Source organism: Desarmillaria tabescens, assembly GCF_030435595.1.
Source record: "Desarmillaria tabescens strain CCBAS 213 chromosome Unknown EV420scaffold_1, whole genome shotgun sequence".
Lineage (NCBI taxonomy): Eukaryota > Fungi > Basidiomycota > Agaricomycetes > Agaricales > Physalacriaceae > Desarmillaria > Desarmillaria tabescens.
In genome coordinates this window covers 119,545-144,786 of record NW_026848300.1, presented here as the reverse complement: position 1 = coordinate 144,786, position 25,242 = coordinate 119,545, and the positions used below count along the sequence as shown (strand labels likewise).

Genomic DNA, 25,242 nt, shown 5'->3' with positions numbered 1-25,242 from the left:
ACAATATTTACCGATTCACGTTTCACGGCGTGCACTCTGCAACGAATCAAGAGCCTGGGCGTCGTCTGTCCCAAGAGGAGCTCTCTATGCCGCTGAAGGAACTGGCAGGGAAAATACTATGGATCAAGGTGGAGGGGTATGTATCATGCTATTGCCTCAATATGCCCTTTGTTTACCCTTTCATAGGAGCTCGCCGCCCACCGCGAATCTGACCAAACTGCGCATGCAATTGACCGTCGAGGACAAGAGCAACGTAAGTACTAAAATTTTTGAACGTGATGACAAACGACCTCAAAGCTGTGTGTCTTCAGCACCCCAGGAATGTAAGATAATCTATGCTGTAGTAGTGATCATGATTGAAGTCTGCATCTTATAGTGGGCCATTTCTGCCAAAGGGGATTACCCTGACGCTCGCTGTCCCTTCACGGACTGCCTATTGCCAAATGCCTGTCACATCATTGAATGTGGACAGAACGATGGAGCATACGAAGCTCTACCGGGGCTTTCAAATCGTATTCATGACATCTGTTATCCTCAATTGGAGCCAACTTATAACGGCGAGCCCGAGGGTTTTCTAGATGTAAGATTTCCCATATCGGCAATAAAGCGTTACGCGCTGGGTTGGTTACCCCACGTAGAAATGCCAGTAAATGGCATGATGCTGGAGTGCCAGTTCCATGAGACTTACGATAGGTATTGGTGGTTCATATATCGGGGAGTATGCATCCTTTCCTGTGCTTATTTTGGGAAATTTTTGACTTGCGATCGACAGGAAGCCTTTTGGACTCACGACAAGCCATGCCCTCTCTTCCAGGTGTATGGTTGGGATCCACAGGTGCATCCGGCTGAACGTGATGCGCACCAAAGCGAGCGAAAACCACGGAAGATCAAGCAGGACCCTTCGCAGGTCCAGCTCCAAGATTTGCGAACGATCATTTCCTTCTACCATTCCTTCGGCACCTCTAATTATTACAACATCATAGAACGTGTAGCAGGTGACCTACCGTCTCCGAAGAGAAAGGCAAAGGAGCAAGGAAGGAGCAGGAAGCGGCCATGTTCTTGTCACGATGATGAAGACAGTGATACAGAGAGCGATTCTAGTTCCGACGATACAGAAGAGGATGAAAATTGGAAGGAAATGGCGGAAATCGAGCAGTGTAATATCACAGCGCAGACGATGCTGATATTGCTGGCGAACTGCTGGTCCATCCAGGCTGGGAGGCGCGGAAAAAAAATCCGCTCATAACGCCGAGAAAGTTGTCGTATTAGGGTCATAATACAAACACTATGGTGCAGGTTTCCTTGAATTCCAAGAGAATGTAGTATGGCCCGATTTTCGTCTTTCTACATTGTCTGTCGACGATAAGAAACAAAATAAGGGTTGTCGGTGAGGGGTACAATCGTAAAACAAAAAGTGGCTACGAATAAATGTTTGAACGAGGGAACGAGGCGTTGCCAACTATATCGTCATAATTGATCGCCGAATTCCAATAGCCTAGGAGCGCACTACAAGTACATCTAGTCTCGTCCCCATCCGTTCTGGCGTGACCACGTGTTAGTTGCCACGTGCGGCGGAGTTGAAAATTTGGTGCAGGACTCACGCCAGAACGTCTGGGGCATTTGGGCTCGATTTCACCCCTCCTCCTACTATTTTCAAATTTTACTATGATTTCATCTTTGTCATACGCGTACCGCGATCGTTGACATCGTCGCCAGCATCCTCTCTTGCCATCCGGCATCTTGGTTCATTTTTTGCTAGCTGAGTGCATCCAGAAACTCAGGCAACTAAGCCCGACAATCTTCATAAACGACAGGACTGGTAAGACCTGCTCAGCAATTGCAGTTTCCTCCACTTCGGCTGATTAATTCCCTCCTTGGGCGTGGTCTTCCGAGGGATTGAGAAAGTGAATCTTCGGGTTCGGAATCAGATTCTGAATGCCTGTCTGGATCACCGTCAACATTGTAGATCAGTGAAGTCCATTCTCGGAAGGTTCGACTGGCCATTAGACGAAGGGAGTGCTATTGCGCTACAAAAAGTGGTCTAAATATAGTTATATTATGGCATCATTATTTGGAGGAGGGGTGATATCGAGCCCAAATGCCCCAGACGTTTCAGTGAGATCTCTGCCCTCCCTTTTGTAACTCCGCTCGCGTGACACGGTCCGATCTCTCCGGACGCAGTGAGGAGGGCAAGATCTCACGAAACGGGTGGGTACGAGACTAAAGTACATCGATTTCTTAGTTAATATTACACCCGGGTACACAACAATGACCCCGTTCAGGCTCCCACCCTGTTCTCCATGTCCGAATACGCATTGAGCGCCAACTGTCCACCCAAATGCGCGTAAAGAACATTCCCTCCTTTAATTTCTCCCTTTTTAATCATATCAACCATCCCAGCAAGACTCTTCCCCTCATACACAGGATCCGTAATGAATGCGTCCATCCTCGCTCCGTACTTTATAGCCTCGATCGTCTGCTTATCGGGTATACCATACGACCCCGCATGGTACCTCTCATCCAAAATCACATCCGCCTCAGTAATATCCGCCTCACTCAACCCAATCTTCACAGAAGTGTTCTTCGCAATGCGCAGAACCTGTGCCTTGGTCTCTGCAGGCTTCGCAGACGCGTCGATCCCAATCACGCGACGGGGTGGGGAGGAGGGATCAAGCTTGGCAAGGAGCTTGAACCCCGCGATCATACCCGCGAACGTGGATCCGGTCACGGCACATACGATGATCGTGTCGAAGAACACGCCCAGTTCTTTTTCCTGCGCGGCGACTTCGAATGCCCATCGAGCGAATCCGAGCCCGCCGAGGGGATGGTCAGAGGCTCCAGCGGGGATATAGTAGGGTTTCCCACCCTCGGCTTCGACTTCTGCGGTGAGAGAGGCTGCGGTGGGTTTGTGTTCGATGCCAAAGGTGGAGGGATCCAGCCGAGGTTCGGCTCCCATTAACCGTGAGAGCTGCAGGTTTCCTACTTTGTCGTAAACGACGTCTTCCCAGTCTACCCAGTGCTCTTGAACCAGTTTAGCCTAATGCGAAGGTCAGTATTGAATGAAACTCGTCGGTGGTGTTCGAATGTACTTTTAGCCCGTATTTCGCTGCGACCGCCGCGACCTGTCGCGTATGATTGCTCTGTACGCCTCCGATGCTCACCAGAGTGTCGGCACCTTTGGCGAGAGCTTCCGCTAAGAGGTACTCTAGCTTTCGCATTTTATTGCCGCCGAAAGCAAGTCCGGAGTTGCAGTCATCGCGTTTAGCCCATATCTTGACTGTGCCGCCAAGATCCTCGGTCATCCGGTTGAGGGTATGGATAGGCGAGGGTCCGAAGAGCAAAGGCTCCCTTGGGAGCTCGTTAAATGGGGATGGGAGCGTAAAGGCCATCGTCGTGTGCGTGAAGGGAGGGAGAGATAATTCTCGCAGATCAGTACTTAATCTGACTGGAATTTCTTTATCAGATTTCAGTCAGAGTCCAGACGCCGTGGCCAAGTCGTAGTGTGGGGAAGCGGATCGATCAATTCCAAATTCATTCAATATTGCCTGTAGGCTGTCGCGACATCTATGCGCCATGGAAGGTAGTCAATCGAAGTCGAAAGATATCATAGGACCTCCATAGGTGACTGAGAAGTTGCTATCTGGAAGGAATCTGCAAGTCACAAAAGGTCATGCCTATCCAAGGATTGAACAAATCGGATTTGTCCCTAGGCGGCTGATTTCAGACCAACCGACCTAAGAAGATGCAGGCAAGCCGTGTCAGTCATCCACAATCATACGTATAAAAGCAAAGATAATTAGCTTCCGGTCTCCGAACCTTTTGGGCAGCATCTATGCGTCATAGAAGTGAGCGGAAGTCGTCTGCAAGAATAGTATCAAATAGGGTATAAATAACACGATAGATATCTATAATAACCGTGCGTTAACATGTACCTCCTGCAACATCAATGTTTGCAAGGCCGGCAATGTCACCATCCGTGTAAATTCTGTACTTGCTTTCTGGAACACCCTGGAAAGCGGTAACAAATCTCGCGTCGGTATTGTTGGCACCATCCACTTGGCGAATCCAGATACATCGGATAAAGTCGCCGTACTTCCTGTACCTGTAAGACCATCATCAATCAACCCACGCTCATTCGAGTCAAAATATCTGACTCACGCTTCAGCATATACCTCTGGGTCCGACTGTGTCGAGTCGCCGACAGTTAAAAACGTCTTGCCCGGGTATATGCCATGGACGCGATCAATCTGAGAGAGCTTGAAGTTCAAGATGTCGTTGGGGTTGAAGAGGACATCAATGACTTGGGTAACATCTTCGAGGGTCACATTCTGTGAAAAGATAGGACCGCGGCTCTTGAGGAAAGACGTATTCAAAAAGTCGCGAAGGAATGGGAAGAGCTGGTAAGGAGATCCCGTGATATAGATGAATGCAGGATCGTTGAGTGACTGAGCAAGAGACGCGTACAGATCAGGCATGCCTAGAAATCACTGAGTGAGCCTCAAGAGAAGGACTAAGCAAGCAATTGGCAAGTCACCTGATACAGGCTCCGGAGTATCGAAGAGAGTTGTCTTAATGGATTCAAGCCGGTCCAGAACGTGGGTCACTTTAACGGTATCGTCGATGTCTAGAGAAAGAGTCAGTCCATCACGAAATCAAACGAATCTAAATGGACGCGTACCGGAAATAACTCCAAAGCCATCAGTGCCTGATGGAAATATCGTTGTAGTGACCGTATCGCCAGCATGGGACAACGTCCCAGTAAAAGTGCTTCCTCCATTGCAGTGTCCCACGGATGCATTAGTCGCAGCCAATCCAAGGTCTGGTAAGCCCGACGTGGCAGACAGCGTCGCCTTCTCATTGCACCCGGCGACGTCCACCGAAAGCGACACACCTGGCACTCCAACGGCAGCAAACAACTTTAGTCTCTCCAGTGCCGTGTCGATACCGCTAACCTTCAGCAATGTCAGCCACGGGGTGAGGGTACTCGTCAAGGCCGTTAAATCGGGCTGTTTGAAATAGACGAAGGATTGCAAGCTGACGAGACTGTTGGAAATATTATCCGGGTCCTGAAAGGCGGGCGCGTCGAATAAAAGGACCTCATTCGGAGAACCGAGCGACAAGTGATATGTTACTGGCGTGGCTCGAGCAGTAGCCAAAACGAAGAGAAGGAAGATAGAAGTGAATCGCATAGTGATGGACGATGAACGAGTGAGAAAAACGAATGTGAGGAGAGTGGTAGTTATATGCTGCTGAGAGGCACAGGAATTAGTCAGCGCACCACGTCTAGAAAAACACAGTACAGAGGACGCGACTATGGCAACACTGAGAGACAAACGGTATTAGACACACGTGGGCGCGGATGTCTGTGATTGGCTTCCATGTGGTAGACACTGGTAGACATTGACCCGGTATCCTTCTGGATTCCTGTGAGCTCCATCCTCGGCAATTCCTCGGAAGAGTCGCAGGATGAAACGACGCCGCGTGGGGTGGATTCACTGAGACAGGCGCACGGACCGAACGGGAGCATCGAGACGAGACATATCAGTGTCCAGTATCGCTGCAAGACATGGCATAGCATCAGTTCCAAATTATTGAAGACACCAATAAGGACAGTCACCAGAGAGATTTGAGACAGAACATACTGGTTATCACTGGAACCGACTCACTCTTCAAACAACGGTAATAGTTGCGTGTATTTCCCATTTGTTCTTATTAACGGTGTACAAGCGATTGGTTACATCACAGAGCTACTTTGAAAATCGATGGTATGCATACGCCAAGTAAAAAGGATGGTAGTCGTCTGAGAACGGCGGTGGGTAGGAAGTGATCCACATGATGGCTGTGCAAGAGAACTACCCCAGAGTTTCTTTTTATTTATTTATTTTTGGACGGCCCTGCACCGTACCCGCTCTGGGAGTTTGTAGTAAGTGGTTATATCTCGATCCCCCACTTCGGTATCATCCGCTTCCTGAGCAACTATTCGGCACCTTGCTATTTATCTGCCGGATTGCCCCGGGGCCAGTGTTGAGTCGATTATTCAATGTCGAACTTAGACGTAAGAGGAGAAAAGGCACAAAGTCCGAACTGACATAGTATCTAGAAAATAATAAATGTACATGAAGAAATGAAAATGGATGCTTTCGAGACTCCGACACTCGAGAGAGTCTATGCATTGTCGACTCTCCAGGTATCGTGATTTTTCAGTGGTACTATGGTACTATGGTATTTTCTTGACTATCGTGGAAGTTACTGCTGCAATGCCATTGTCAATTCCTCAGTTTATCATTACATCACTGGCTTTCTCAAGACTCAAGTCCGCTTTTTAGCGTTAAACGTTAAACACTCTATATCGACAAATTACAACCTCGTTTTTAAAAATGTTACAACTGAACAACGTTGTATAATCAGTAATGCACAATAAATTTATTTGTGGGTCTAGAGAAAGCCGTGCTGTGTCGAAATTTGCACGTCGCTATCCGTTTGCACATGCCGACCACCCGCAATAAGCCAAACACTTGCCACGAAGGTGCCGGATACCCAGAGGTTCAACGGCTCCCGCAATTGGCTCCATAGGCCCTACGACCGGATCATAACCTTGTTATGGTGACGAGGGCTGAGTCGGTGTTGATGTTTTACCCCAATGAACCTTATCAAGCGTTTCTGAGCCAGTAGCAGTGTAGAAATGTCTTTTAATTCTGCTATAATCTAAAGAATACCACAACTCAGCGTACATTGCTGCAAGCCGACGGTGTCCGCGGAAGTCCGAGTAAGTCAGGCCTGATCATCCGAGTTTCTCCGTTGTACTTCGCTTCATCTGGGGCTTCTTCGTTTCAACATCCTCAGGTACCCGGGATCGAGATATAACCACTCACTCGAGACTGCCGCTCTGGTCTGTTCTGGTCAATCCAGTCGAGTCCGGCAAGGCTCTTTCGTTCAATAGCGTGTCCTTCTAGGTCGGTAATACCACCGCTTTCTTCAGCGCCCTCGAGCCACACTTGTATTGGCACCAACACCATAGACAGTCAGCTGTTAATCGCCGGTTCATCGCATCTATCCATAGGCACCGCACTTTCAAATCAGAAGCGGCTGTTAATGACTTAGGCGCCACCCACAACGTTCCAACATGTCGAACTCACAAAGCAATGCCTCCTCGAATCCAAGTGCTGCCGAACGGGAAGAGAACGCACCAGTCGCCGATCAAAGTGGGGAGTACGGACGTGACCAGACTGAGAATGGCCGGAAGATAGAAATCGAGGAAGGTGGAGGAGAGAAGGAGCAGGATGATGTCCCCGCCACCCCTGTCAATTATCCTGACAATATGGCCAATGCAAAGAAGATTTTTGGGGCAATGAGAAGATCGAATCTTACAGCTAGGAAAGGTGTGGAGAATCCTTCTTTTTCTGCTTCGTATCTTATGAAATGCTACACAGGAAATGATCAGTACAACTATGAAGAGAAATACCCCGAGGATGCCATCTATGAAGAAACAACACCGAATGCGAGGGTTTGGAGAACGTACGAAGACGAAAGCAAGATTCACGACGCCAACATGGTCGAAGAATCCCGAGATAATGTCGACGTATTGCTCGTATTTGTGAGTTTATGGTTGCCTTGCTTTACTTCGTTACTGAGCATTGTCGAAGGCGGGTCTTTTCTCGGCCATTGTGACGACATTTGTGGTCCAAACGTCGCAGAGTTTGCAACCAGACTATGCTGCCATGTCGGCTTCCCTACTTTATGAATCGGTCCTTATTCAACGTGCTATTGTCAACGGCTCCCCGGTCGACACCATCACCCCTTCTTCACTCAATCCCACCATCACTTTTGTTCCTGCTACTACGGACGTTTGGGTGAACGGACTTTGGTTCACGAGTCTGTTCCTAAGCATTACGACTGCACTCGTTGCCGTTCTCGTGAAGCAGTGGCTGCACCATTATGTTGCCCTCCCTTCAGGAACACCACGCGACCGCAGTTTTACTCGTCAGTTTCGGTATGCCGGGTTTCAAAAATGGCATGTTCAAGTTATCATAGGACTCCTCCCTGTCTTTATGCATCTCGCTCTAGCAATTTTTCTCGGCGGCTTGGTAGTTTTCCTTCATCCACTCCGGGCCGCTCTGTCGTGGACCATTTGTGCAGCAACTGCCATCGTCTACGCCGCGTATGTATCGGCAGCTATCCTCCCCATTATCTTCCCTCAGTGCCCTTATCGTACTCCTCTCTGCGATCTTGTCTACGCCTCTTTTTGTCGTATTGTCCCACGAGTGACATGGAGCAGAATACATCTTTTCCCTGATGCATGGAAGCGACGAAGCTTCAGTGACATGATGCATTGTCTCCCTCTGGAAACCAGGAATACAACGTCGCTGACAATGATAGAGTCCGAGTCCGTGCAGTGCGTGTCACTCAGTCTCGCGGCTGAAGCATTGGACTGGCTCTTCTCAGTCTCTTCCAATCCCACTGTCCAAAGTATAGTGATGCAGTCAATTGGGGGGCTACCGCTGGCATCCCAAGAAATGTTTTTTGCACTTCAAGCAGATACCAGGGCAATGGATACCTTGAAGGAGTCTTTGCTTGGATGCTGCTTGCAGAATCATGGCGGTTTTGGTAGTGATTATGAACCAGTGCCTGGCATGGAACTCAAACTCGATCGTCTACTTCGCTTCAATCCTCGTTCTACCAGAAGGGATCATTTTACTTGTTTCCACAATATTGATTCCTTTGAGCTCGCCACTGCGATCCTATCCGTCGGTGATTATGCCTTGGTCAAGGAAGATGAAGAGTTCGTCCTTCCGGGCAAATTTTTCATGGACATTGTCCGTTCTTCACAGCTGCCACCACGTTGTTGGTTTCATCTTATAATGGCGTCGATACAGGACCTTAATCCCTTGGATCCCGATAATGATGATTACACCAATGCATTTCCCCTCCATCTCTGCTCTGCCATCGTACGCTCGTTCCACACATCACAGGGCTTAACACAGGACTTCAATTCTCCATTGGTTGTTGATTTCGTGTATGCGTTACCTTATTTTCTTGACAAAATCTACGACGATGTCCTCTACATGTTCTCAAAGTTCATCAAAGATCCATCGTTGCCCCAATCTCTGAGGCTGTTTGTTGCGGTCATCAAATTCCTGTTTCATAGACTTTCTCTTCCCGATCCTGATACGTCTCATACCACCATTATTGGGATGTTAAACGATGCAACTTCTTCAATCCGTCGGAAAACGTTCATACCCCAGGAAGCTGCTGCTCTCATAACGGTGCTTGAAGATATCCTTGTTCCTTGCGCCATTCTGGAACCAGGTTCACATGATATCGTGCCACAGTGGAACGAGTTGTGCAACTTGGGAGACGGTGCAATCTTTTCCTATCAATCTTTGACTAAGATCTCCCCTTCAGCTTGTTCTTTGTGCGGTCCACGATCAATACTTCACCATATCACAGCACATTGGGACAATACGTCCCCTTCGGTTTACCAGTCCAACATAGGGTGTGACGCGTTGACAGATCTCCTCGCAAGGCGCATTCCAGTAGCTTTTTCTGCGTTCCTTGAAAATCAATTTCTGGAGTTTCTTGGAACTCACATGTTTCATGAAGCCTCCGTTCCCATGGTTAGCGAGTACGTTGCAGGAGTCTCTGCCCTGCAACACGAATCGGATGGAGCAACGCTTCGGATGCACATGGACTACCTCCATAGCCCACCTAATCTTTACACTGCGTGTTCGATCTTGGCCATACACAATTTCAAGTATACGATCCAGGATTTCTTGTACAGGGACATCACGACGCTAGTACAGCTGCGTCCACGAGATGCTGCCTGGGATGAGTGTCGCAGGAAACTTCGTGATCTGGTAGAAAGTGATGGCGAGGACCTATCCGGTACACAGCTCGTATGGCGAAATAATGAGCTTCGCCCACTGCAGACCGACGAAGTACAAACCAAAAAAGCCAACATCACATACGCGATACAGGTGCTTGATGACTTCTTCGATGGCAGAACACATACCGTAGTAAGCTGACATTCCTTTCCTCAAATGCTGCCTTTCACAGACTGTCGATCTAGGTCCTCTCTGATTCATCGCCATCGCAGCCCCCAGCAGGCCATATACATCGTTTTTTAGGACGGTGTCTTGGTCGAAAGCCGAAGGGTACGCCGGAACAGGGGCTTCAGGTTTAGCTGATAAGAATGTTAAACTTTGTGAGATAAAGATGCACCAGAGATAGCCTATCTTCAGCGAATGTTTGAAGCACGTGTCGTAGCTCTGAAATACGTTGATACAGCCGAATAAATTAATACATATACAACAAGCATGCTACAAAAGCAAGATATCTGTACATCAACCATCTATCTTCCGAATCATACGCCTATCCCTTTCTCCGACAACCTTCAACAGACCTTCGTTCTCCAGACCTTTGATGACTTCAGAAAACTCTGCGGGATCGATCCTGACGCTGCTCTGGCTGCCAAGAGCTTTGATAGCATCGGCCCATCTAACTCCCCTTCCTCCTCCAGTGCTATTCAGAACATTCAATATCTCCTTCCGCATATCATCTCTCAGTTTCCTCTGTCCTTGTCCTGTACCCGTATTCAACATGCCCATATCAATCTTCCCAGTCCGAGGATCCATAGCGCTCGTCCTGATAGCCTCACGCATTAACCGGTATGCCTCCCGTACATCGTCCACTTCCACGAATTCAGACAATCGCATCCGTGCATGGCCTTCCGACAGTCGGATCATGCTCTCCAACTGTCGAGTCGTCGCAGTAATCCGCTTTTCACTCGCGCGCGGGTCGTCTCCCATGTTGCGCATCTCGACATAGGAACGGACGAGTTCTGCTCCTGCGTCTTCGGTGATCACGGGATAGACTTTATTACGTGCATAGTCGATGTATGCAGAGAGCTCATTTACGGGCTGCAAAAAGGAAATGTCAATGAAACAGCATTAATTGAATGAAACGGGCTTACTAGAATGTCAGTATTTGCTGAAGCCGGTGTATCTTCCAGATAAAGTCCTACCAAGTGCTGTGCTAGTCGCCGGTCAAGAGTCTCATCCACCTGGTCTAGGACGAGGTATAGAAGGTCGAATCGAGATATAAGCGTTGGAGGTAAATCAATGTTCCGTGTAATGGGGAGGTCAACATCATATTTAGACCCGACCGGGTTAGCTGCGGCTAGGATCGATGTTCGCGCATTGAGGGTCGTAATAATTCCCGCTTTCGCAATCGATACAGTTTGTTGTTCCTTCAGGTATGTGTGCGGTGAACAGCATGTCACAAACGGGGGTCATCAGACTTACCATGACTTCGTGCAACACACTCCGTGTGGCATCCGCCATCTTATCAAACTCATCGATACAACAGACACCACCATCACTCAGAACGAGTGCTCCGCTGGGAACATCGTCAGCCTTCGATTAGGAAACAACAGCACCAGGCTTACCTTTGCAAAACGAGCTGTTTGGAATCCGGGTCACGAGTAACGTACGCTGTCAAACCGACAGCGGACGAGCTCTTTCCAGACGTGTATACCCCACGGGGAGCAATCTTATGCACATACTAAGGAAAAACGTTAGTACTTCTCGTCTCATAGTAATGGAAACCCAACCTGTAAGATCTGCGATTTACTCGTACCCGGGTCACCGACCAATAGAACATTGATGTCCCCTCGGTATCGTGGGCCACCTCCACCTCCACCACGAGCAATGCTCTTGTTGGTGCCTCCGAAGAGTTGCAGCAAGATACCTTTCTTGACGTCGTCCATTTCCCAGATCGAAGGCGCAAGGGATTGTGAAAGCACATCGTAGATATCCGGTCTCATGCTCAGCTGCCGAATCTTATCTTCCATCTCAGCCCTGCGAGTTTGTCTCCCATCCCGGCCTCGCTCTTCTTCCTCGTCATCAACGCCGTCCCCAACTCCGCCAACTCCTGGTACGCGGTCACCTCCGGCCGGGCGCGTCGATTTGTCAAATCCAAGCCCTGTCCCCGAACCGAGCTTAACATGAACGACATCCAAGTACGTCTTGAAAAGGCTCTTCATTGTCCTCTGGTTCGGGTTGACTCTGACGGGTACGCTGCGGAAAATGCCAGAGACGATGAGTCCATCACCGGGCTTTGAGACGTCGACGAGTTCATCGTATACGCTGAGAGATACAGTGTGAGGCGTCTGGCCATCAGGTACGGCATCAGGAGTCTCCTGCAGGCGGATAACTTGCCTGTCGGCAAATTCACAACGATTGTGGACGAGCGACATTGTCCCCATGGAGGCACAGACGTCTCGGGGACACCGTGCTGGTTCTTCGATCTTGCCTCGGTCGATTTCAACTTGGACAGTGTGTGAACATGTCAAGCAGCGGAAGAACGCAACTTTCATGTCAGGGATGACGGGAGTGGCACGAATAACAAGGCCTTTGATGCTGACAAGCTTATCCGTATCTGTTGGCATGATTAGCAATTTGACGAATAAAGTTTATGGTATTCTCACCTGTAGGATTTAGATCTCGCATATTGACTGCCTTCAGGCCAAACGGCCGTACTTTGTATACCTTGCCCATGATATCTGCGATCTCGTCGTCGCCATCAGCGCCCTCCATTCCTTCCATACCAGCTTGCTGATCCATATCCGCTGTCTCTAGCATAAGATCTTTCAAGACTTGATCCATAGCTGGTATAACTTCCTGTGGGTATTTGACCAACTGTCCATGAAGCTTCTTCGAAGGAGGATACGCCAGGAGATTTTGCATATCCAGATTCAGGTTCGTTTCGCCGGTCTGCCTCAATCGGCGCAGATAAGTCTCATACAACAACACCTCCCCTTCCTCCGGAGTGGCAAGTGCACGCGTTGGCCGACCGTGCTCACGGTCGTGAGCCACACGATACTTCGTTTTGAAGCCTTTGAGAAAGTCGCGGAAGAGCTTCATAGTTTCTGCGAGGTTGACGGTGGTACCCCAGATGGCACGAATCTCATCTGGTTCTTCGGAAGATGCTTCTGGAGCAGAAAGAGGTGGAGCGGTGTCGAGGTTAGCACCGTCAGAGTTGGAAGGGTCGGATCGCTCGACATTGGGGGCAGACCGACGGGGGCGACGTGCACTTGAGCTGGGAGTAATCGATAGAGAGGAATGGATATCTCCTCGACGGTTCCTAGGAGTAGGCGTTTGAAGGAGAGAAGGGCTCCTTTCCACGCGAATTAGCTAAGAAAAAATGCGACAAAAAATGTTAACATACTGAGGGAAATCGAGGTGGTCTGAATCTGGTGGGCCATCTGAAGCGATAGTCACGCGTTGTCTACTTCCTTTAGCAGGAGAAGAACTTGGATATGCCATTGGAGACGAGCTTCCACCTTACAGCATCGTCAGTAAGACCAGTAACAGCGCATGCCGTCTGACACACCTGCAAAAAGTGGTGTCCTCTTCGGTGTAGCCATTCCGACTGCCCTCCTCGCTATAATTCCTGTCATAGGTGTACTATCAGGCGCGTTTTGTCTTCGTCGAGACACTGGGGTGCCTGCTGCTGACGGGGTGCTACCCTTGAAAAAAAGGGGATTTGGGTTGGCATCCGATGATGGCTGAGGAACAGTGGCATCCTCCATATCGACGTCGTCGGACGGTAGGTTGATTTCGGGAGGAGAAGACATGTTCAACACGAAACAAGGATCAGATGAAGGAGTAAAGGGAAGCAGTCGCGTCACGACCGCGACGCGTCAAATGGTTCTTTAGGGCCGGTCGCAGAACCCCGGACCTCAACAATAACATTTCCACACTTTCTCCTTCTTTTCAGTCATGCCCCCGACGCCGAATTTTGAAGACATAAGCCAGGTTCGGTCTCCTGTCCAGCTCCTGCAGCGCTCGCTCATGTCAAACAGTCTGTGTTTTTGATACCTTATAGCTCTCCGGGTACGTCGAGGCCTCTCCAATGCAATTCAAGTCGTGACAGCTGTGGCAGATGACGATTCTGAAGAAGAAAATGAGACTTTCTTACGAGAGGCTCGTGATACTATTGATAATGACCTTGAAGATGGCGATCTTCTGAGGTGGGAGGCGTATCAATCTGCATGGGCAAAATGTCTTGACAAGCTTCAAGTGAGTGTCCATGCTTGCAAATCTGTCCTACACTAAGCATCTCTGTAGTCTATTATCCGGAAGCTGCATGAACCCGTTGTTGAAGCGATTGTTGAAGAAGTCAAAAGCGCGTACACAGACACCCTGCCCGGATTGCCCTATCCCGAATTACCTACCATAACGATATCCAGTACGTCCCACCCTCGCTGCTTAGAGTTCTACATTAATTAACTGGTCAGACCCCGCTGGTGGGCCGTCGTTTTTCAATGAACTCATCAATCAGCTCGACTCTTCGAACGATGAAGTGAACCCTAGCACGTTCGTCACACACCTGCATCCCGTGGAATGTTCGAATATCATGGCCGGAATGAAAACATTGATTACCGGATTTACGGACAAACCACCTGATCAAGCGAAAAGTAGGTCTGTGCGCTCTGTTTGCCCGCTTCTTGCTTCATCTTGTTGCTTTAGCCCAATTCAAAAGAAACTCAGCAACTTCGCTTGCGAGTTATGACATTAACCTTCTTGATGTGTGGTTCACAGCTGTCCGAAACGACCGAGGTAACTATCAGAATTCTGTATGAGCTTTTGCTAACGCCCTCTTCAGAAAAGCACAACACAAAAGTGCCGAGTCTAGTTGCTGTTTTGCACGACTTTGAGCAATTCAACCCATCTGTAATGCAAGATATTTTCGACATTTGCAGGTCTGTTGCCACGGCACCTTCATTTTCGTCAGGTTATAACTGTTCTTGTAGCCTCCAAATCCCTCAGCTTCCCCTTATTTTCATCGTGGCTCTCTCATCTGCCCAATCCCCTTCGTATCTGCATGTTACATATCCTCGCTCGACTCTAGCAGTTCTACGGATTAGACAATTCCACGTACCTTTCGGCTTGCATATTCTTGAAGAAATACTGCGGCAGGTATGTGCATCTACCTGATGAGAGTAATAACGTCCTCACACATTCTGCAGACCTTCTTTACTACCGCCTTCGACCCTGATGTTATCATTGGTCCTGCGGCGCTCAGTTTCATAGTCGACTACTACTCCCGATATAATCCCTCGTTGGATTCCTTATTGAACATGTTCCAGGTAAATCAAGCTGCTTCGTCAATAATATCTTCTGATTGATCCTGACTTGATAGCTCGCTTACTTGAAACATTTCATGATCAACCCACTTTCCTTATTAGCGAAGACTACTCCCGCGATAGACATGCTATCAACATCCTTTTCCTTTGTAGACACGCTGTTTGGTCGGTTGTGTACTACAAAAACCTCGGCTGCCTGGCATGAGCAACCGTTGCCTACATTGATAGCAGCGGTCGATGACGCTCGCGAAGTTTTTCATGCTCGTGTCAGGAAATCACGGATAGCTTTCGAAATAATGATGGTCGTCCACGAATTTTTCGCGCGCTTAGGATCTAAGAGTATCGAATGGGACTCTCATCACGGTACCGCTTTGTTAAGAATTGCTATTGACCTTCTCAAAGGGCGATCAACGAAACATGCTGAGACGTTAAGCTCCCTCGTCAGGTTCGTTCTTTCACCTACAGATCTCATTGCAAAGTTACTGACACATACTTATGCAGGAAATTGAAGTTTTCTGAGATACGCCCCTTCTTGGATGTCTTACATGCCTATTATCGTGATGCACCTGCCGATATTCGGGACCGAGAGGAACAACATATTGACCTTTTCATCTCGGGCTTACCGCAAGAGGACGACGATCAATATTCTGGGAAAATGCGACAGCTTGCCATTGACATAGGAGATTGGTTACTTAATTATCTAGAGTGCGTCCATCAACCCCGGTTATCCACCACATTCTGAAGTACCCTTGAAGTGAACTCGTGCAACCCCTCGAGGAACTCCCCCTGTGGGAAGTCTGGTCCACAGGGCAAACACCATTTCCAATGGAGGCACGTTGCAGACGTTCACAATTAATCCCTATTCTGATTGACATGCATAGCTCATAAATCCATCGATACGAGCATCCATCATCTCGGGTCTGCTGCGCTCACATGAGTTCAGTGACAATGTCAAAAACCCGGAAGAGATCAATTTATGGGAGCTTCCGGATACTAGTATTCTTTTCCGACGGTATCTGGACAGCGGGAAGATGATCAATGTCTATGACTGGTTTGAGTCTTTTCAGCCGGTCCTGGAGACTCAGCGCAGGGAGACCTTGGGTCCCAGGAAAGGTTCCCGGAGAAAACGGGGAAAGAAGGTAGTCGGAGGCAACGAGGACAAATGGAAATTGCAGGTGCAGGCTAGGTTCATCCGTGCGCTGCACGAGCTCGATTATCTTGGCTTTATAAAGCACACTGGGAGAAAGGCCGATCATGTCATTAGGACCGCGTTCGATGTTTGTGATATGTAATGTTGACCTCCTCTTGACTTCGAGTGTTACCTTCGAAGCCTTGCTTTCTTCGTAGGACCCAGGTTCAGAACATCGAACGCCAAGATTACTACATACCAGAAGTCTTGCAATCCTTGGAGCAAGCGAGCTTCGCACACCAGCGCACACCCTGGTGACCTGCAGTCCTGTTGATGTGACATCCGTGTTGAGGAAAATCGGTGTCTTCCAAGATTTGGGAGTCCCCCGATACCGTTTTAATAACACCCTAAATTGGCATTGGGACTGTCATTCCGTCTGATGATAAGAGTTCAGGTAGACCATCGATTATTTGTCTGTCAATTTAACCATTTAACGATTGTACTGATTTACCTTTTACTGACCGTATCGCTGAATGAATCCCCTATGGAAGGACTCAAGCTTGCCGACGTACTCCTCAACACCAGGACACAAACATGTAACACGATAATGCCACTGGCCTTCCTTTTGTCCGAACCCGCTTCCTGGAACGACACAGATACCGGTCTCGTCGAGCAGTTGCAAGGCATAAAACGCGTCGGGCTCCTTCCCAGCTTTCCTTGCCTCCTCAATGGCCTTGTCTGGCAGCGAAATTTGAGGGTAAAGATACAAAGCCCCCGGAGAATCAACACATGAGACACCCGGTAGTGCATTAAGCTTTGCAGCCATGAGTTTAGTGCGGGACGCGAGCGCCTCATGGATGGTATCCGTCTCCTTCTTCCAAAGAGGATAACTTTCCTCGCCTTCCTTGGGGGGACGCACCATGCAGTCCACACCGATTTGTCCTGTGAGCGGAGGGCACAGTCCGACCGAAACCATCTTGTAAATCAGAGCGAGAATCTCTGGCGAGAGATTGGTGCACTCAAAGTATCCACCACGGCGTCCACACTCGCCTGAGACGCCCTTGGAGATGGAGTGGAAGGAGATGAGGCCGATGGGAGAGCCCATCCGGGCCACAATCTTCTTGAAAGAAGTGAAGGGGTGAGTGGAGGGACTGTGGAGGTTAATCTGATAGACTTCGTCGGCGAGGAGAACGAGCGAGTGACGCTCGCAGAGTTTAACAACTTCCTCCTGGGTGGCTTCGTCAAGCAAAGCGCCCGTCGGGTTACCAGGGTTGATGATGACGAGAGCTTTGGGCGTTATTCCGGATTTGATGGCGTTCTGGATTCCGGCCTCGATCTCTTCAACCGACGTGGCCCAGTCGGAGGGTTCATCCAGGTGATACGGGATCGCCGCGCCATTATGCTGTGCGAGCGTTGCGGTATAGAGGGGGTACTGCGGGATTGGAATGAGAATACCAGCATGAGGAGCCGAAATGAGCATCGAGATCAGAAGGGAGACTCCAGCCGAGGCACCAGCGGTAAGGAAAATGTTGTCTGGGCTCGAAGGGTACCCGTCCCGCTCTACATATGGTTTAGCACGTCTAGAAATATGTTTTGGAAACAAGGACACGTACTCTCAATGAATTTGGCAACGTTCTGCCGGATGAAGGGGACACCCATACTGTGCGAGTATGCACCGACCGAGCCTATTTCTTCCTGGAGCTCCTTCGCGCGCGCAATAACATCCTTCGGGAATGCATTAGGTGCGAGTTCAGCCAATGCTGGCCATTCCATCAACGCCGCGACCTACGGCGCCGTCAGTCCAGTTCAATGTTGAGTCAGATTCGATTTTTTTACCTGTCTAGTGAAAGTGATCGGAGGCTGATCCAATCCCTTTTGCTGGGGATTTCCTATGTTCGAGGAGATAACTCTGTCGAAAGGAAGGCCATGGTCTGGTTCCTTGAGCTTGTTGCGGTACTCCTCAGCCTTGATTGCGAGCTCCCCGCGTACGGCGTACTGCACTTTCAAGACCGACGGATTCAAATGTTCGACAGTTAGTGAGCGATGCGAAGACATTATTGGTGAAGGACGAGGGTAGATGGAAGTTAAAAGCAAAGTGGTCTTCCGACGGGACCTCGACACAGGAACCGAGACCTGGCGAAACATGCCAGAAACAGACCAGATTATGTGTTAGGTAAGACCCCAGGAAACTCTTGGAAATGGCAGGACGCAACGAGGATCGATGGCATTATGTACAACTTTTATACGGACACGTTTGACAGCTATGACGGTGCGAACAGCAGAAACAGCAGTGGAGCTGAGAGATATGTGCTATGGGATGTTAAATGTCTCTACAGCACGTTACAGCACATTAAAGAACCTCAGCTAAAAACAAATGATAAAGCATGCTTTTTTCGAGACTTTCCTGAGCTCGTGCAATCGATAAAGCTAGACTTCGTGATGGACTGCGCCATATGGAATGGACAAAAGCGGCACTGGGCCAGACAAAAATTCCTGACAAAACGACATATACGAACAGATCCACCCACAAAATGGTGCACATTGTGATCGAATATATTCCGAATTTCGATCTTCTCGATTTAGCTAACCTTACCCGGGCTTTGCCCAGGCTTCGGCGGACTAGGAAGTATACATATTTATCCGGACAAACACTCTGGCCTACTATAGCTTAGACGGTGTCGTAAACGGTCCTTATGACTTGCCCTATAAGTCGTCGACCGAAAGAAGACGCGAAGTATTTAGAGAGTAGGGGAATTTTAGCAAGGTTGAGACTATAAATATCTGTAGCACCCAGTATAGCTTTCGCCGGGCGTTTTCAGTACATCGTGCGTCATAATCGAATGCATTTTACTAGATCAAAGATCAAACTTGAGCGAGCGCTGAGCGCTGAGCGCTTGAGCTTAGACAGCAATAACTTGAATAAACAAAGATGGTGCCAAGAGAGATGGACTGTCTTCCTCAATGTTATGAGTCGAAAGCCTTTCTAAACCAGATCGGGTTCGAAAGCACGATTTTTGACCGTTCCTCGAGCCCCTGGAAGAGCTCGGTGCTCCGCCAATTTTAGTACACGTCTGGACCAATCCTCCTTCAATTCTAATCACTGATGTCATGATTGTTTGAATAATGATTCATATTTAAGATTCCCAAGCCTGGGGGAAGGAGATCTCAACTGTCGACAACACCCTTCGCAAGGACTGCGATTCTTGTAGTTGAGAATCATCCAGATTTTGTACAAACCATATCCGATGGATCAAATTTCGTGATTCGGGAGTATTCTGAGGACAATTGTAAGAAGAGATGCATGTAAGGAGAAAACATGCCTGACCCGTGGCAGAGGAAGCAAATGCAGAATGATGTAACGAGGCAGTGTTTCCACCAGAACGAGGGCTGGCTTAGACCAGCAACATGATAAGTGCCGATAGTGTACTGCAACCCATGCCATATACAGGTTGCATAGACCGCCGCCCGCAGGAAGTTAAATTCGCCACCATCAACTGCATGACCTTGACAATTGTATGATTGTCTGCATCTAGAAGCTGAATGTGTGCAGTGAAAGATCAACTTGAGAAGTGTGAGAAGTTTTCGTAAACGAGGAAAAGTTCACTGCGGAACCTTGCAGGTGTGCTAGTAGTGAAGGTGGTCAGAAATAGTACGAAGCCAGTCTGATTTTGACCAGTGCAGCAAGACCGAAAGACAAACGGGAAACTAGGCACCTAAAGAGGGGGTATCCACATGGTAACTCCGTACACTTTCGAAAGGGAAAGACGACGTCGTCTGAACAGCGGGTGGAAGATATCGATGGCATGCTTCTACCGAGAGCGTTCAAAGCCAGCTAGGAATTCAGGTTCGTCGAACTGTAGCCTGTGGCGAAAAAAGCGCAGGTTGGGTAAGCCTCAAGGAGGCAAGGTTTGCTCCGACCCCACCAGCGATTCGAAAAACGTTGGTTCGATATCAGGAAATTCATCATCACGCCCTACATATCACCATTCAGGTATGATTGCTAACCCTTGATAGCTGGATATTGAACGTTAACCTTGAGCGCGGGGCTGCTGGGTGGTATGTATGTTGTAATATTTTTGCAGGAGGGCACTATAATATGTCGCAGAAAAATAATGGTAATCGATATGAATCGAGGAGAGACAATGAAAGACAGGCGGAAAGAGTCTTGAGGAACATCGGGGAAGTCGGACCGGTTGAGTATGGCACTGTTTGTGAAAATGGTCCGTGCGGGGACATAAATGGAGACCCGCCCGTCAACGGATGTCAACATAACCCTCCTTTAACCCCCACTCGATGTTAGTATATCTGTCGTTGAAGGTCGAGTCGCAATAACAGAGCCAGCGCACGTCGCTGGCGGGCGTACTCGCCCCAGCGTCACAGGTTCTAGTAGTCACAAAATGGTGTGTATCATTTTTCCTGTCTCTGACGCCCCGTTGACAGCAGACGTCTGCACAGGTTTTAATCAGCAGTAAGAAGTATGCATGGTCAGTCTCACCGTCTCCTTCTAGCAAAATGCGCTGACGGTCTTTTTAGTGAAACCTGTATAAAAGGCCACCGTTCATCTGCATGCAAACACACCGATCGTCCATTGTTCGAAATTAAAAAGAAAGGCAGACCAGTAACCCAGTGCGAGCACTGTCGAGAATTACGAAAGAGAAAACAAGTTCACGTTAAATGCATATGCATGGCCAAGGAGGACCCTGGGGCGTCTACCTCAAGTAGTGCGAAGAAAGGTATGCGGTACCGCCACCCCCGAGTGCGGGGGAGCTGATCCCTTCATCTAGGCCTTAGCAAGACACTGGAAACTGCCGCGTTTCCAAATGGGTTGCCCGAAGACCTGGAGGCGTCCGTGATACTGCAAGCAGCTTCAGATGGAGTATCGTCCGATTCAGACCACAGTGGTATGTCCAATTCATTGACTGAAATGTTATCAACTTAAAAGATCAAATTCGCAGGTGATAACTGTGCCTGTTTGTCTGGCGTTCTCTCCGCCGATGAGCTCTGTGCTTGCGCGACGCCTCGGAAGAGCGCTCCTCGAAGTCGTCCCAAGGTCGAAAGCGATACCCGAGCATCAATGTCCCCCCATCCTCCCGAAGTCCCATCCCCAAATTCCTCCCATATCCTTGCACGGATTGCTGAATTACGGCCTGTTCTCCCGAAGCCACCCGTTAACAGCGGTCCTGTCCATGTACCATCAGCTGGCATTAATCACATCCCGGCGGTCCGTCATCATGGTCATGACACTTCTTTCAGTCCGTATGGACGCGCCTACGGACAAACGCATGTGTCATCTAGACCTGGTTCCCCGCCGACCAGTGACATGTATAGTGCCATTCCATCCAGCTCTAGCGTTCCAATCAATCAATCTCTGACTCAAGCATTCAATACTGCTCTGTGGTCGCAACCACAGAATGCAGATACCGCCATGGAATTTCCTATGTCTTCCATGTGCGGTTGTGGTGACAACTGCGGTTGTCCAGGTTGTCGTCAACACGATCCGTCTGGCGATCGTGCTGCGTACAACTTTTTTTCCTGCTCCAATCCCAGTGCTTGTGGAGCTTGCCTTGACTGTCTTGTGCAGTCTTTGCCTTCAGTTTCACAAGCACCTCCCATGGAGACCGAGGACCCGACTAGTACACTCGATGAATGGATGCGCCAGTTTAGCACAACATCGTTCAATGAGTTGACTCAATCCGGTTCTTGGATGACCCAAGACCGGCCCAGGCTTTGTCCAATCGACAATGGCTGCCTGCCAGGGTCCTGTCAGTGCGACATGGTGAGGGATGGAAGCAATACCGCGCTTACCACCATGTGCGAGAAAGGCTGTAGGCGAAAGGAGTTATCGAACGGATTGCCGTCACCGTTCGATTATACCCTGCCGACTATACCTTTAGGTTTCGGTGCGCAAGTTGGGGGTGATGGGTTTTTGGCGGTGCCAGGGCTAGCTCGAAGTCGTTCCTCTTCGACGTCTTCCCGTTCCAGTTCTTCGGGTCGTGCGTCGCCTGGAGGTAAGCTGTCATGCTGTGGTGATTCGTCGGGGAGTATCTCCCCTCCATACACGGACAGTAACCCAGACATCAAGCTCTCTCGGTTCAGCGATATGTGAATGGACTTTCCTGCATTTCCTGCATTTGTTTTTCTCTTCGTTTCATTTCAATTTCTTCGTCATCTCGATAATTATTTGCCTTTTTTTCGCATCACGGTTATTGCCATTGACCTGACTCGTTCGTCCGACTACTTCTTCGTCAGTATTAGTATCTAGTACTTTTGATATCTTACTTGACTGGAAGCTATCTATACTAACTCATGTACAGAATATATCTGTTATTTCATGAATATGGGCTATCAGTGCGCTTAAAATCTGGAAGGTGCGACTGAAGCAGCTGGTCGCGTTTTCTTCCTTCTCTCCCGATTGGTTCCATCGGGGTATGATATAAGAAGCTTGGAGATCTGTAGCTGAAATTACTACTTGAACTTGAATCGCAGCGATATCGAGGGGCCTAGGTCTGGCCTGTACTGTGCTCCCGGAGCACAGCCACCACGTGGAGCACGCCGCACTTACAGTTGTGGACAATCAAAGACGACAATTTGATTTCCGGCTAAACCAGATTTTCTGGGGCAAAAATAAGTTCAGATTCAGAAAGCCAGAGGCCGAAAACGTCCAAAAAACACCCTCCGAAGTTTTTCCCACGACATTTTTGCGGTGCCAAAATTTTGGACCAAAAAATCGAATTGTGTGTACCCCTTTTGGCCTCGCCGGCAGACATCACTCAGTCATTCGACTCTATCGGCAATATCCACGGCTGGAAACCACATGGTGCTGATTCTGCTACCTTTCAGACATCCCTATATGCTCATCAGCCAATGACAAATTGAATCTCCGAAGATCCCATTTACTCGGCAAGCATCTTCCGTGAGGCAGCGATATTAATTACACCAGTCCTGTGCCCGGGCCCTTCACTTGAACGCTGCTGAGTGTTACAGGTCACTCAGGTAGCACTTATATTGATGGATAACAGAAGATCTGGATTGCTTTGGAGTACATCTCTAGATAAATGCTATTAAGAGTTTGTGACTTCTGGTTGCTAAGTTCTTCCTCACTCTTAGTCCCTTGGATCTGGGCCAGGCAAATACCTGGTCCTTCAATTCTCAGACACCAACTCGGCAGCATGATTTCCGAGCCCATTTATATTATGACCCGCCTATTTTGAAGCTTTGAAGGCTTGCCCCTGCCTTTCATGACGGCCGGTTTGTGGGCAAATGGCTCGATAAAATTTACCGGGTTTCTACAAAATAATGAGAATCGATCGAACTTTTTTTCGGCTGCCCAATATAGTAATTCATAGATACCGGTTTTCTTTCAACAGCGACTCAACACCAAGAGCAACAGTAATGATAGAATAAATGGTTTAGAATTGATTCCTGAAGCAGTACACAATGTTTTGGTGTCATCAAGTCATGCAATGGAGCCTGCAGTGATGAAGAAAATACCGCTGATTTGGGATTTGACAGACCAGATTAGCGGATTCATGAGGATCACAAACCAAAGGCCCAGGTTGTGATATCAGAGCCTTTGATGGATAATTTGGAGAAACATAGCCCAGTTGTACGTCAGGAAGGTATAATTCGCAGTGCTTATGCATTTGGTGGAATCCAAGATGGGGAATTACTATATTGGGCAGCCGAAAAAAAAGTTCGATCGATTCTCATTATTTTGTAGAAACCCGGTAATGATCTTGACGCCATCGGATGTGGATTTTGAAAAGGAGTCGATTGCGCTATCTCCGAAGTTTTTCCCACGACTTTTTGGGGGTACGCCAAATTTTTGGGATAATTTTCGGTCAAAACTCACATTCTGCAAAATCGGCTCGTGCAAGTATCTTTATTAAGTCTATATCTTCACTTTTATGCGAAAAACCCGGCTGTTTACCTGACCAGGGTCCTTCTAAAAATGGGTCAGATTTTTTGTCGTCTTTGATTGTCCACAACTGTAGCAGAATCAGCGCCATGTGGTTTCCAGCCGTGGATATTGCCGATAGAGTCGAATGACTGAGTGATGTCTGCTGGCGAGGCCAAAAGGGGTACAGTTATTTACCGGTCAATGAAACAGCAAAATTGGATATTTACTGTAGGTTCCAATTGGTTGGGAATTTTGACTAGGTTTGAATGTAAGAATGTGTAATACTATGCAACAATAAGATACAGTAAAAAAAAGATGCTCAAAGGTGCAGGTACAAGTCCGCTTTCACAGCATTATTGTGGCGTGGGTATTCTGGGCTATTTTGAGTCATTGAAACAGTCCGGCCCATGTACCCAAACCTCATTAGTCAGCAACTTGGAATCACTCGAGTGCTATAAGAAAGCGAGATCTCCTTTCCAGTCTCCCTCTGATATACAGCCTCGAAATCTTTGCAGATTTTTCTTGCATCTTTCTGAGGAGCACTGGGTAGTTTGGCAAGCTCATTCTTGTGTGCAATGACTGCCTTTTCCATTAGCTGGTCATGGCATTTGCAAGTAATCTGGCACTTTTTCAAGTTTGATTTAGCATGTCCAGGCATAGTAAAAAATTGAGCAAGAGGAGAAATAAAATTCGGAGGCAATGGGGCAATAATAGGCACATTGGACTGTCAGACTGTCCATCAAAGGCAATAGCTTGGCAGAACCACACTTTTATCTATGCCCTAGACTCCTCAGATAATGGGCGCCTGGTCTCAAACTTGTCATACAGGTTCTTCAGAAGGTCATTAACATTATTGAGGCCTTTGTGGGTGATTACATTCAGATGGAGGACACACATTTCTGGGTCAGATTTTGAGTTCATGAGAAAATAGATATTTTTAGAACAGAAGCCTCAATTTCTCGGAATATTATCCATGTCACATATGAAGAATTACTGTAGAACATGAAGATACAATACACATCAGCAATGTAATACAAATTAATGATGAAGGATGAAAGGAGGGAGAGC

At 48.3% G+C, this 25,242-nt stretch overlaps 9 protein-coding genes across 9 annotated transcripts; 4 read left to right on the top strand and 5 right to left on the bottom strand.

Annotated features, from left to right (window-relative positions):
• EV420DRAFT_1492068 (uncharacterized protein) lies at positions 1-1,526 on the top strand. The gene is made up of 3 exons (XM_060470730.1): positions 1-136; positions 187-323; positions 377-1,526. The coding sequence occupies exons 2-3, from the start codon at positions 279-281 to the stop codon at positions 1,244-1,246; spliced, it is 915 nt and encodes a 304-aa protein (XP_060338827.1). The 5' UTR covers positions 1-136; positions 187-278; the 3' UTR covers positions 1,247-1,526.
• Positions 1,527-2,008: 482 nt separating this feature from the next.
• EV420DRAFT_4170 (tryptophan synthase beta subunit-like PLP-dependent enzyme) lies at positions 2,009-3,824 on the bottom strand. The gene is made up of 2 exons (XM_060482031.1): positions 3,090-3,824; positions 2,009-3,037 (listed from the first exon to the last, which is right to left on the bottom strand). Exons 1-2 carry the CDS (start codon positions 3,387-3,389, stop codon positions 2,279-2,281), a joined length of 1,059 nt encoding a protein of 352 aa, XP_060338826.1. The 5' UTR covers positions 3,390-3,824; the 3' UTR covers positions 2,009-2,278.
• A 97-nt stretch (positions 3,825-3,921) lies between these two features.
• Positions 3,922-5,189, bottom strand: EV420DRAFT_1258247 (uncharacterized protein; the record flags this gene model as incomplete). The annotated part of the gene is made up of 4 exons (XM_060466878.1): positions 3,922-4,102; positions 4,159-4,477; positions 4,535-4,624; positions 4,679-5,189. The coding sequence occupies 4 exons, from the start codon at positions 5,187-5,189 to the stop codon at positions 3,922-3,924; spliced, it is 1,101 nt and encodes a 366-aa protein (XP_060338825.1).
• Positions 5,190-7,414: 2,225 nt separating this feature from the next.
• EV420DRAFT_1257915 (uncharacterized protein) lies at positions 7,415-8,105 on the top strand (the record flags this gene model as incomplete). The annotated part of the gene is made up of 2 exons (XM_060466862.1): positions 7,415-7,594; positions 7,644-8,105. Coding segments are annotated over 2 exons (642 nt in total), but the record flags the coding sequence as incomplete, so codon positions are not given.
• A 2,203-nt stretch (positions 8,106-10,308) lies between these two features.
• EV420DRAFT_1296896 (cell division control protein 54) lies at positions 10,309-13,686 on the bottom strand. The gene is made up of 8 exons (XM_060468343.1): positions 13,390-13,686; positions 13,225-13,339; positions 12,485-13,173; positions 11,609-12,435; positions 11,444-11,559; positions 11,301-11,394; positions 10,970-11,245; positions 10,309-10,916 (listed from the first exon to the last, which is right to left on the bottom strand). The coding sequence occupies exons 1-8, from the start codon at positions 13,631-13,633 to the stop codon at positions 10,341-10,343; spliced, it is 2,937 nt and encodes a 978-aa protein (XP_060338823.1). The 5' UTR covers positions 13,634-13,686; the 3' UTR covers positions 10,309-10,340.
• A 92-nt stretch (positions 13,687-13,778) lies between these two features.
• On the top strand, positions 13,779-16,437 carry EV420DRAFT_1633466 (origin recognition complex subunit 3 N-terminus-domain-containing protein; the record flags this gene model as incomplete). The annotated part of the gene is made up of 13 exons (XM_060476187.1): positions 13,779-13,814; positions 13,862-13,892; positions 13,942-14,078; positions 14,127-14,247; positions 14,297-14,476; positions 14,529-14,618; positions 14,665-14,761; positions 14,813-14,978; positions 15,029-15,148; positions 15,202-15,590; positions 15,647-15,850; positions 15,901-15,940; positions 16,027-16,437. The coding sequence occupies 13 exons, from the start codon at positions 13,779-13,781 to the stop codon at positions 16,435-16,437; spliced, it is 2,022 nt and encodes a 673-aa protein (XP_060338822.1).
• Positions 16,438-16,788: 351 nt separating this feature from the next.
• EV420DRAFT_1633465 (alanine aminotransferase) lies at positions 16,789-18,329 on the bottom strand (the record flags this gene model as incomplete). Its single annotated transcript, XM_060476186.1, has 3 exons — positions 16,789-17,834; positions 17,888-18,059; positions 18,111-18,329. The coding sequence occupies 3 exons, from the start codon at positions 18,327-18,329 to the stop codon at positions 16,789-16,791; spliced, it is 1,437 nt and encodes a 478-aa protein (XP_060338821.1).
• Positions 18,330-20,547: 2,218 nt separating this feature from the next.
• EV420DRAFT_1492028 (uncharacterized protein) lies at positions 20,548-22,618 on the top strand. The gene is made up of 5 exons (XM_060470728.1): positions 20,548-20,674; positions 20,730-20,758; positions 20,808-21,007; positions 21,059-21,175; positions 21,230-22,618. Exons 1-5 carry the CDS (start codon positions 20,672-20,674, stop codon positions 22,378-22,380), a joined length of 1,500 nt encoding a protein of 499 aa, XP_060338820.1. The 5' UTR covers positions 20,548-20,671; the 3' UTR covers positions 22,381-22,618.
• A 1,928-nt stretch (positions 22,619-24,546) lies between these two features.
• On the bottom strand, positions 24,547-24,835 carry EV420DRAFT_1492024 (uncharacterized protein; the record flags this gene model as incomplete). The annotated part of the gene is made up of 1 exon (XM_060470727.1): positions 24,547-24,835. The coding sequence occupies one exon, from the start codon at positions 24,830-24,832 to the stop codon at positions 24,602-24,604; it is 231 nt and encodes a 76-aa protein (XP_060338819.1). The 3' UTR covers positions 24,547-24,601.
• Positions 24,836-25,242: the final 407 nt, after the last annotated feature.